The sequence below is a fragment of the Erythrolamprus reginae genome, chromosome 3 (assembly GCF_031021105.1).
Source record: "Erythrolamprus reginae isolate rEryReg1 chromosome 3, rEryReg1.hap1, whole genome shotgun sequence".
Taxonomy (NCBI): domain Eukaryota; kingdom Metazoa; phylum Chordata; class Lepidosauria; order Squamata; family Dipsadidae; genus Erythrolamprus; species Erythrolamprus reginae.
This window is the reverse complement of record NC_091952.1, coordinates 109,705,582-109,718,334: the sequence shown is the minus strand read 5'-3', so window position 1 is coordinate 109,718,334 and position 12,753 is coordinate 109,705,582. Positions and strand designations below refer to the sequence as shown.

Below are 12,753 nucleotides of genomic sequence, written 5' to 3'. Positions count from 1 at the left end.
GCATTACTGCCTCGCACTTACGACCGCTGCAAGTTAAGTCTGATTGGCTATGATGCGGGCAGCCTGCTAACAGGAAAATGGAGCACTGCTATTTGTTTAGAGTTTGACAGCTCCTGTATAAAAGGAGCTGTCAAGCCTCTTGTTTTCTGTTCTGTTGCTGTGGTGTTTGCTATTCACCTTCAAGTCTGCCTCTATTCCTGTTAGCCCTGACTCACCGATTTAATAGGCAGGTCTCAAATTTAACAAATAAATAAACAAGTAACACTAAACAGATATTTAATTAAAAATATTTTTGTGTGTGTGCTTCTTATCTGCTTTGTTCTTCCTTCCAACTGTGTTGGAAATTTACTTGTGAATAAAATTGATCAACGCTCATATAAGTCTATATCCAATGATTCAACTAATATTTTAATTAAACATTTATACCTTCTTTGAAACTCCTTGGGTCAAGCATTCATTAAAGTTTCACTATGTTGTTTTCCTTAATTAAAGCCCATTCTGTGTATGAAGACTTTTTGTCATAAGAAATTAGAGTCTCAATATAGGCTAATCAATCAATATCTTTTTTCAGTACGGACTCTGCCTTCCTGTCCATTCTCTCACAGTGTCAGATTTGAAATATTTGAGTCACCAAATATTTGAGTCACTGTGGCACCCTGATATGTTGTATGGGTGGATTTGGTCCCTAGATTTCTCATTTTACTTTATTTTATTTATATCCCTCCTTATTTTTGTTTAAAAAATCAAGGCACAAGCATATTTAATATTTTTTCTGCACCTATTTTATTTTATGTATTATATTTATGTGCTTCCCATCTCATCTATTTTTACACACAACAACAACCCTGTGACGTGGTTTATGCTGACCCAAAATCACCCAAATAGCTTTCATGCCTAAGAGAAGGCTAGAACTCACAGTCCCCTGCTTTTTAACCTAGTACCTTAACCGCTAGATCAAACTGTCCCTTTTTCACAGAAAAAGAGCCAGTTTGTTCATCTTTACTAACTGTGAAGTTATATTTTGATTTTAGTAATTCTTAAAATTCTTAAAATGTGATTTTAAGAATTCTTAAAATTCTTAAAATGTGAAAGACTAAGATGCAGATGGATTAAGCATTTACATAATTTCATTTTCTTTTAATCTTCAGTCAGGGGTTTATCCTCTGTCCTGGTGCTTCTTGACCTCTCAGCGGCTTTCGATACCATCGACCATGGTATCCTTCTGTGCTGGCTGGAGGGGTTGGGAGTGGGAGGCACTGTTCTTCAGTGGCTCTCCTCCTACCTCTTCGGTCGGTCGCAGTCGGTGTTAGTGGGGGGTCAGAGGTCGACCACGAGGTCTCTCCCTTGTGGGGTGCCTCAGGGGTCGGTCCTCTCCCCCCCTGCTATTTAATATCTACATGAAACCGCTGGGGGAGATCATCCAAGGACATGGGGTGAGGTATCATCAGTACGCTGATGATACCCAGCTTTACATCTCCACCCCATGTCCAGTCAACGAAGCAGTGGAAGTGATGTGCCGGTGCCTGGAGGCTGTTGGGGCCTGGATGGGTGTCAACAGACTCAAACTCAACCCGGATAAGACGGAGTGGCTGTGGGTTTTGCCTCCCAAGGACAACTCCATCTGTCCGTCCATTACCCTGGGGGGGGAAGTATTGACCCCCTCAGAGAGGGTCCGCAACTTGGGCATCCTCCTCGATCCACAGCTCACATTAGAGAAAGATCTTTCAGCTGTGGCGAGGGGGGCATTTGCCCAGGTTCGCCTGGTGCGCCAGTTGCGGCCTTATTTGGACCGGGAGTCATTGCTCACAGTCACTCATGCCTTCATCACCTTGAGGCTCGACTACTGTAGTGCTCTCTACATGGGGCTACCTTTGAAAAGTGTTCGGAAACTTCAGATCGTGCAGAATGCAGCTGCGAGAGCAATTATGGGCTTCTCTTAGTATGCCCATATTACTCCAACACTCCGCAGTCTGCATTGGTTGCCGATCAGTTTCCGGTCACAATTCAAAGTGTTGGTTATGACCTATAAAGCCCTTCATGGCACCGGACCAGAATATCTTCTGGACCGCCTTCTGCCGCACAAATCCCAGCGACCAGTTAGGTCCCACAGAGTTGGCCTTCTTCGGGTCCCGTCGACTAAACAATGTTGTCTGGCGGGACCCAGGGGAAGAGCCTTCTCTGTGGTGGCTCCGACCCTCTGGAACCAGCTCCCCCCTGAGATTAGGATTGCCCCCACCCTCCTTGCCTTTTGTAAACTCCTTAAAACCCACCTCTGCCATCAGGCATGGGGGAATTGAAACATCTCCCCCTTGCCCATGTTGTTTTGGTGTTTGATTGATTGTGTGCTTGTTTTTTATGAATTTTTTAACCTATAATTGTAATTAGATTGGTAAATATTAAATTTGTCACTATGTACTGTTTTTGCCATTGTTGTGAGCCGCCCTGAGTCTGCGGAGAGGGGCGGCATATAAATCCAATTAATCTAATCTAATCTAATCTATAAATATAGAAAATAATACAGGAATACAAATTTTCAAAGGAAATAATACAGGTAGCCCTGAATATATAACCATTCATTTAGAGACCATTTGAAGTTATAATGACACTGAAAAATGTGACTTATTACAGTTCTTCACATTTATTACTGTTGCAACATCCCCATGGTCACATGATCAAAACTTGAGTGCATGGCAATAAGCATATATTATTGCAATTGCACTGTTCTGGGATCATGTGATCACCATTTGTGATTGTCTCAGCCAACTTCCAACAAGCAATGGCAGAAACCACATTCATTTACTGTATATGCTCATGATTTACTTAACTTCAATAATTCACTTAACAAGTGTGACAAAAGAAAAAAATTATAAAATTAAGCAAAACACACTTAATTGCCATGCTTAGCAATGGAAAATTTTGGGCTGAATTGTGGTTGCAAATCGAGGATTACCTATACACCATTTAATGAGTAAATCAGTAAATTAGAAATAAAGATATTCAAAACATTTCAAATTTTAAAGGCAATTAGGGTATCTGTCGATGCCTGTTTATTAGTGATTGCGATAATAATTTATTTTGAATCACATGCATAGATTGATACCCTATTTGCTAAAAAGAATCTTGTGATTTTCTCAGAATTTTTATAAACTCTCTTTTAAACATACCTGCAGTATTATTTAGTAAATTCAAAGCAAAGGAACCATTAAAATGTATAGTTATCCTTACAAATTATGTAATTGAATGTACCTTTATCATTTTTAAACACTATGGGAAGCAGTTTAATAGACCATTTTTAAGAAACACAGCATAAATGTAGGAATTTAATAGCTTATACTGTAAGAAATGTATTAGTAGTTGCTAAGCAGCAGTGAGCGTCTCTTTTTTTATAATGAGCATTTTATAATAACATTGCCTAATAACCCTTCTGGTAAATGAAGTGTTTAGTATGTTTTGGCTATATAAACTAAAAAATAAAACTGAGCTTTTTTATTCTTCAATATCTTGGTTTGTATACTCTTCTTTAACCCCTGTGAAAAACAAGGTATATAAGGGACTCAAATTCTTTTTGTTGTTGTTGTTAAAAGAACACCATGATAATTTTAAATCATATATTTCCTTTTTGTCAAGTAATGGAGGTAATTTCATGTTTTATAATTCCATAGAAAAGAACAATAAAATGGCAGAGAGCTGCTTCAACATAACTAAGATTCAACATAACTGAGCTGGGGAAAATGTTGTTGAATGTTTACCCCCAGAGGTTGCAATGACTTTTTGCTTTATATTTATTTTATTTATTTGATTTTTATACCACCCTTCTCCTTAGAGTCAGAGCGGCTTACGACATGTTAGCAATAGCACTTTTAACAGAGCCATCATATTGCCCCCACAATCCGGGTCCTCATTTTACCCGCCTGAGGCTGAGCCAACCTTGAGCCGGTGATGAGATTTGAACCGCTGACCTACAGATCTACAGTCAGCTTCAGTGGCCTGCAGTACAGCACTCTACCTGCTGCGCCACCCCGGCTCAGCATTGTACTATAATGAGGGGATGACTGGTGGTTTAAACAAGATAGGAAAACCCCTCAGTCTGCAAGAATTGAAAAATTGCCTGTCCCTGAGGGTATCTGTCCATGGTATGTGCACATTGCCTCTATTAAACAATCTTATCTGCGGGACCTAGGATACATGTCTTCCATAGTAGATTGGAAGTATCTTCTTAGCCTTTTGAAAAGCTATGAAGACTTGGCTCATCCTCTAGTTCAGAGGTGTCAAACTTGCGTTATACTGGGGTGTCACATGACATATCAGGACTTTTTTCTTCGCTAAACCAAGTGCGGATGGGGCCAGCATGTGACATTTCCGGTCCATAGGCCGTGAGTTTGACACGCCTGCTTTAGTTGCTTAGCTAGCATTGGGTTTGAACCCAGCATATCTGTATTTTGAAATTGGATTATTGTGGCTCCTTGGCAAGAGTGCGATAGTTGTTGTTGTTTTTTAAATGGAGGGACTTTTTAATAATATATTTGTAGTGATTTTTTGGTTGTAAGCTAGCCAGGGTTAATGTGTATGAGATGGTTGTCATATAAATCTTGTGAAGCTTGGATGTACCTTTTTGCAGGTTAGTAAGTTACTAAATTACTGTAGTGCCATAGAAACCACTTCTAAAAGCTTTTAGAAATGAGACTGACATATGGAAGATTATCAGAAGGTTTGCTGAAATTGAGAGTTTATATTCACAGCATTTTTTTTTGTCGCTAAAGAAATTACCTTGTCAAAGAAGGAAATAAAGTCTGTCTCATGCTATATATTTTTGATGAAGCCATGCTAACTTTCAACAATTACAACATTATCTTCAAAATGATTATAAGTAGCCTGCTTTATTATCTGCTCTAATATTTTTCCAGGTATTGATGGTGAGGCTCATTGGTCTATAATTCCTGGGATTATTTCTCTTGAGTTATACCTGCTGTTCTGTTCGGGTCTATTTTACGCGAAACAAAGTTTGAGACCCCGTAAAAAAATTTCCCTGCATATCTTAAACTTGAAATTACATGACTTTGCATCATTTGGGGGGTTCTTTCTATGAGTATTTTTTTTTTAGTTGCTTAGTTTTTGCTGGGCGCAAAGACTTGTTAGGTTCCCAGGTCTATTTGACCTGGACTAAAAAAGGTTGATTTTAGCTATTGTAATAATTCTTTTTTGAATACCTATTGCATTGGTATACTAATTTGAACATTCCTGATCATAAACAAGTGAAAAAAAATTAATGTTTAATTCCCCCCCTATGTGCAATTATGTTCATTTATATATAGATTAGGCTGCAAGTTCCAAATTATATTCTTGTTTTTAGTACAATGGATTTCTTGCATAAAATTAGTTGTCTGGGTATCATTTACCTACTTTTCTGTGTACTTCATCCAGTGGTGGGCTGCAGGTGGAACGGACAGGTACGCAGTACCAGTAGCAAACACCCAGACAACTAATTTTATGGAAGAAGCTGAGCGCTCCACCGCGAGCTTTAAAGAGAAAGGTGGAGGGAAGGTGAGGCAGGAGCTCCGGTTTGGGCAGCACCGCAGGAGTGTGTGTGTGTATCCTGTGGGGGGAAAGGGACAGTCGTTCCCGTTGCTCCCGGTGACGGCACTGCCCAAATCAGAGCTCTTGCCTTGCCCTCCCTCCGCCATTCTTTTTAAAGCTTGTGCTCAGCCTACCCCCCCCCCAGGCACATGGCCCCTCACTGAAGAATATGGCTCTTTGCCTGCCACCGCAGCCGCCCACAACCACCACCCAAAGAGAGCCTACCTGTTCCAGTGCCTCCTTCCGGGTCCTGCATCTTCTGGATTACGATGAGAGAAAGAAAAAGGGAGAGGAAAGAGAGAGAAAAACAGAAATTAAGGTGAGAGAAATGAGAGAAAAAAGGGAGGAGAAACAAATGAGAGCGAGAAGGTGGGGGGGGAGAGGGAGAAATACAGAGAAATGAGAGAGACCTGGAGGGAAAGAATGAGGGAGAGGGAAAGGAGAGAAAAGAGAGAGAAAGAAAGAAAAGGGAAAAAGAGGGAGGGGAAGAGAAGTGGAGATGAAGGAAGGAGGGAGGGATGGAAAGAAGGAAGGAAGGAAGGAGGAAGAATGAAATGAATGGCGGGACAGAGGAAGGAAGGACTTGGGAGGGGTGTTTCTCTCAACATACTTTCAAACAATATAGTGTGTCATCTAATTTTCCATGAATAAAATGTGGTATTTTGTTAGTAACTAATATCAATCATCAAAAGAGTTGCAAAAGTTTTTTTTCTAATTTTTTCATTCAGTTACATTTTTTTAAATTAAATTCCCTCCTTAATTTTCCTTCAAAAAGTACACCAATTATATTTTTAACTTATTAACCATTATGCCAAAGTGCTTCCTTCTTTCTTTATTACCAGGAGAGGTAGATATGTCGGGAGCCGTTCTGAAGGAAAAAGAGATCGCTGCCTAAAAGCGATCCCTTGTTCCGGCCCCATGAGCTCAACCCGGAGTCCTGGTGATGAGTGCCCTGGCTCAAGCTGCTGCTGCTCAATACCAGATCGGTCGTAAACAAAACTCTCCTCATCCGGGATCTGATCCTGGGTGAGGAGGCCGATCTGGCATGTGTGACTGAAACCTGGATGAACCCAGAGGGAGGCGTTCCTCTCTCGGAAATATGCCCAGCCGGGTTTCAGATATGGCCATTGTGGGGCTTCCCAGATTCGCCCACTTTTCTACAACATTCCGTGGCCTGCATTGGCTGCCGATCAGTTTCCGGTCACAATTCAAATTGTTGGTTATGACCTTTAAAGCCCTACATGGCATTGGACCAGAGTACCTCCGGAACCACCTGCTACTGCACGAATCCCAGCGACCGATAAGGTCCCACAGAGTTGGCCTTCTCCGGGTCCCATCGATTAAACAATGTCATTTGGCGGGCCCCAGGGGAAGAGCCTTCTCTGTGGCGGCCCCGGCCCTCTGGAATCAACTCCCCCCCGGAGATTAGAACTGCCCCCACCCTCCTTGTCTTTCGTAAACTACTCAAGACCCATCTATACCGCCAGGCATGGGGGAGTTGAGACACCTTTCCCCCTTTATATTTTATGTTTAGTATGTATGTGTTGTTTGGTTTTCAAATAAGATAGGGTTTTTATGCTTCTTTTTTAATATTAGATTTGTTTCGCTATAATATTGTTTTTTATTATTGTTGTAATCCACCCCGAGTCTTCGGAGAGGGGCAGCATACAAATCTAATAAATTATTATTATTATTATTATTATTATTATTATTATTATTATTATTAATGATTGACATAAGGCAGAGGTGGGCTGCTAAGGTGGAACAGTGATCTGTGGTTGCCCCCGTGGCTGTGAGTGCTAGTGGAGTCCAACGCAATTTCGCTACTGCACCTGGGCTGGTAGCGAAATCGCGCACGGACACGCTACCTGCCCAAGTGCAGTAGCAGAATTGTGCTGGACTCCGCTAGCTCTCAGAGTTATGGAGGCGTGCACACGTCACCGTTCCAACTTAGCAGCCCTCCTTTGCCTTGGATAAAAGTAAGCAATCAGAACAATCAATATTAAAATAAATTGTAAGGATAAAAACAATAAGTTACAGTTATACAGTCATAAGTGGGAGGAGATGGATGATAAGAATGATAGATGGGTGATAGGAATCTGTTACATCACACTTTTATCTTAACCAAATTGGTTTCCATATCAGATCAGTGGACATCTGTTCATAGAGATTAATATATAAATCTATGACAATTTTTCTTCTGTTGCCCTTTACTTTGAGGGTAGCTCTACCCATTAAACATTTATTGCATCCACTGCTGTAACTCATCCTTTTATGTCTCTATAATCCCTATTATGTTATATTTGCCTTGTTTCCGTGATCCATCTGATTTTGCCTGTTACCCATTTTGTGTGCAGTATGTAGCATATTTAAGATAATGGGTTAGACTTCCTGTGTTCAATCCCCTTTTTCTTTAATGCCTTTATTTCTTTTATTCTTGGTTAAACTAGTAATTTCCAGAACCCTTTGCCTTGGTCCATTATTCAGTCCATTACTTGCCAATTGTCCTGAAACTCCTACCCCTTGTACTGTAGTTTTAAATAAATAAAAAGCATCTGGTTTTCTGTAATGGCCCTAAATATAGTTCTGAGTAAAGAACAGTAGCTGGTACAAAACACAATGAGAAGGCTGGTAAATGTGCTTTCTACAATTCTTTATTGAAATGACCAGAGGCTTTGAGACAGCTCATGTACCAAGTTCAAGTGATAATAAACGATTTGTAAGTTTTTTGTAGTGTAGAATTGAACATTTGTAAATCAGTTTAAATCTAGTTTATATCTGTGTTGTTAAGGTGCGATATATATAGTAAGTTGCCATGAGGCAGGGAGGGAGGTTGTTTTATGGATTTGTCCCAAATCAACAATATTAACAAATCATTTCTGTTCAATGGAACAATCATTGTACACTATAAGGGTCATTCTTTGTCAAGTGGACTAGGTGTCCCCATTCGACCACCTTCAATTCCAATGAAAATTTGCACATATATTCATTATGGTATAAAACTGAGGTGTGCAAAATTTTAGGTCCATATTCAAAACATTTAAGGTTTCAGTTTTGGTACTAATACCTTAGATTTCATTGAAATTGAAGGTGGTCAAGTGGGGAAGATTTTGAAAATTGGTTCATAACATTTTTAAAGCAGCGACTTTATATATATTTCTTATGTGTCATTGCATATGTATACAAATCTTGCGTTCATCTCTCAAAATACATTACAAACTTAATTGATGGAATCCATATGTTGTGAGCCGCCCCGAGTCTTCGGAGAGGGGCGTCATACAAATCTAAATAATAAATAAATAAATAAAATATTGTGATATGGAATCCATATTGTGATATGCAGAATAAGTGAGTTTAAAATTCATATATTTTGGTTGACAAAAATACCATTGCACAGAAAAGGCATATTTTTGCTTCCTTTTTTCCCTTTAAGTTGAGACACATCACATCACATCACATTTTACTCTGATCTAGACTAAGAAAAATACAGCTGTATAATTTCTGTTTATGTTTGACGCCTTTATTTTTATATTTATGGAGTGTATTTTTAACAGAAGTATATATTTTATTTAATATGATTTATTTTCTCTTTAAAAAGTGGGGGGAAAGATTTTAATTTACTATAAAGTTTACATTTAATCTAGTACTACCTTTAGAAATTGTTAAAAACAAGTATGTTAAAAACAGTTTCCTATTTTTTCCCCCCTAAACTTTCTGATTTTTTAGAATGGATAATGCAGAGGCCTGTTTTATTTTAAGCAGCCGTTGCGAAGTGGACAGAACTGCAGCGGTAGGTTCCAAATATATCTATATATGGTTTAAAAAATTGTTTTATATTTGTCTTTCTATCTTTCCATGGTTAAGCTAATTGAACAGAAATAAAAGAAGTATGTGGTTGCTATGAATCAACATTGATTAGACAACAAATAATCAATGTAGAGTTATGTGGGGTCCTTTGAGCTAGATAAAAATATAGATATGTTTGTATATGCTGTTGATTAATATATGAAAACATATATTATTAAAATATATTAAGTCCTCTTAAAATATGATAAATGAACCTATTTTAGTATTGTGACTTCATACAGTCAATTTTACAATAAAATGATTAGAATAGAAATTGCTCCTTTATAAGCAGACTATTTTTAAAACTAGACTTCCGAGTTTAATACCCTCAGATTGTGAAACAATTCCATCAAAGACAGTATAATAGCTAAATCACTCAAAGAAGATCCAAGAAGTAGTCATTACTTATCCTTATTCTAAATTAGGTTTTTTTCCTGTTCCTGATATTCAGGAAATATTTTACATATTTTAGCTACATATTGCAGAAAAAATTGAATCATATAGTTTATTTTAAATATATATCTTTAGAAATAGATATAGATAAATATAAATATATATAATTAAATACAATCAGGAAGCTATGAGTTCAATCCTAGATAGAGGCAGATGCTGTATTTTTCAGTGTACAAGACATACCTTTTTCCACTCTAAAAGAGGCTCATAATTAGGGTGTGTCTTATACTCTGAATGTAGGTTTTCCCCCTCCAGCCCTAATTAGCTGTTAACGATTTTCCCAGCTCTTAGTTTGCAGACTCTTTCATTGTTTCTCTCTGCAAAGAATGTTTTCCAAGCCCTAAGTCTTTGCAGGGTTTTTTTGATTGCTCTAACTTGCTCTGAGTACGTTTCTTTCCAGCCCTAACCAAGTGTTAATGATGTTCCCAGCTCTTACCAGCTTGCAAACTCATTGTTACTCTCTGTGAAAAATGTTTTCCAAACCCTGTCTTTGATTTTTTTTTCATTCTCTATTTGCTCCAAATGTTTCTTCCCAGCCCTAACCAGATGTTAACAATGCTCCCAGCTTTTATCAGCTTGCAAGCTCTTTCACTGTACTTTCTGCCAAGAATGTTTTCCAAACCCTGTCTTTAACGGGTTTTTTAATTGCTTTACTTGCTCCAGATGTTTCTTTCCAGCCCTAAACAGGTGCTATTAATGTTCCCAAGCTCGACCATTGTTACTCTCTGCAAAGAATGTTTTCCAAGCCCTAAGTCTTTGCAGGGGTTTTTCCCATTGATCTAACTTGCTTCAAATGTTTCTTTCCAGCCCTAACCAGGTGCTAATGATGTTTCCCAGCTCTTACCCTCTTGCAAGCTCTTTCATTACTCAGCGAGGAATGTTTTCCAAACCCTGTCTTTGTAGGGATTTTTTTCCATTGCTTTACTTGCTCTGAATGTTCCTTTCCAGCCATAACCAGGTGCTAACAATGTTCCCAGCTCTTACCGGCTTGCAAGCTCTTTCATTGCTACTCTCTACAAAGAAGAATGTTTTCCAAGCCCTAAGTCTTTGCAGGGTTTTCTCCATTGCTCTACTTGCTCAGACTGTTTCTTTCCAGGTGCTAATGATGTTCCTAGCTCTTATTGGCTTGCAAGCTCTTTCGTTGTTACTCTCTCAGAATATTTTTTTAAAGCCCTTAACCAGGAAATAAAATAATGTGCTGAAGCTGACCAGACTAAGGACGCTAGCCAGATGAATACCTGGTAAGCAGATTATTTTCTCTATTTTCCTCCCCAAAAACTAAGGTGCGTCTTATACTCCGAAAAATACGTTATTTATTTCTCCGGCGCACTGAGAATATATCTGCTGAACAAAACTGCACATTGGTGACAAGAAGGGCACCCAGCCGTTAAACACTCTGCTAGCTCTATTCAGTTGCCCAGACTCTACCCCACAAGGGATTATGTGATCATTAAAATACGTTTATATATATGTTTGTGTGCAGTGAAGCTCTACCAAAATCTTTACTACCACACTGTGGGCGTGGCTTATTTTGTGGGTATGGCTTGATCATGTGACTAGGTAGGAGTGGCTTGCTGGCCATGTGACCAGGTGGGAGTAGCTTGATGATCATGTGATATTAACCAAGGATTTTCCAAGAACCTCAAAACAATACCCAATCAATGTACTCAAAACAAGCAGGTCATCTAATTCACCCACGTCCCAGAAAGGAGCAGCGATAGAACAGTGAAATGACAGAAACATCTCACTTAGAATTTGGAAAACATTTCATAAAGGTGCTTTCATGATTAAAATGGCACTCACAAAATAATCACTTACTCAAAGGCAACAATCTAAAGTGTTCCTTGTTACTTTCACAGCCTAAGTGAATATACCAAAATGCTCCATTCCATATAACAGTCTTAACTCTCCTTCCTGCAGATTACCAAACAAAATCAAGATTTCTGGAAAAAACTAGGTTTCAAGCATTATTAGTTTTATTTTCTAGAGCAGTGGCCCCCAAACTTGGCAACTTTAAGACTTGTCAATTTCAACTCCCAGAATTCTCCAACCAGCTATGCGGACCTCTGTTCTAGAGAATATTATAGCCATTCGAAAACAAGGGGGAGGCAGAAACCCAGATCACATAGAATTAATTCCCGATCTTATCTCCTTATACTTTTCCTAGACACTTTTGTTTGTAGCAAAAACCAGTGTTTTTGTTTTTGAAAACCATGCTTCATTTCAACTTGATCTAGTAAAGTTTACTCTACTCAAAGAATTTATGTGGCCCAGGGTCAAAGTAGAAGTGACAGATTTAATGCCAATTTCATTTGAATTTGCATTAATTTCAGTAATGTTTGGGTAATTCTGGATGTTCTGCTTGCTTACCACATTTCACATTCTGCTGGTTAATTTAGGTTTTCAGATTCATCCATCTCTAGATTTCTGACTACATGATTGCTTGTTAGGAAATGTTTGCTCTTTTAATTTCTTGCATATTCCAAATCATATCTATTGTTTAGAATGCGGGAGGAATGAATGATTGGTTCTCATTTTGCTTATCCTGATATGTAGTGTTGACAACATTACACATGCAGTACAAAAAATAATACAAGTCATTAAAAATACTGCCATTCTTTCTGAAAGCCATTATGCAGATGTTAAAGCCATTATGATGATGATGTTCATCCATCGTGTTCAAAGAGGACCTTGACATCTTAATTTACAAACAATGTTTAATTTGTTGGGCACCATAGCTACCACTTTCATTTATTAGTAGTATCTAAGTGCTATTTTGTTGTTTGGGGGCAGTGTTTAGGAAATCCTCTAGACTTTCTGATCAGAATCATTTAGAGAAAAGAACTGAGATGTATTTCACAATTCTGCTTGACTTGAGTT

The 12,753-nt window shown here is 38.5% G+C and overlaps 1 protein-coding gene across 1 annotated transcript in view; it reads left to right on the top strand.

The window, feature by feature from the left end:
- Nucleotides 1–12,753, top strand: part of KCNT2 (potassium sodium-activated channel subfamily T member 2) — a 295,119-nt gene that overhangs the window by 176,486 nt on the left and 105,880 nt on the right. Inside the window, exon 13 of the mRNA XM_070746341.1 lies at nucleotides 9,301–9,364. Coding sequence (XP_070602442.1) covers nucleotides 9,301–9,364 — 64 coding nt within the window. The remainder of the gene's footprint in view (nucleotides 1–9,300; nucleotides 9,365–12,753) is intronic.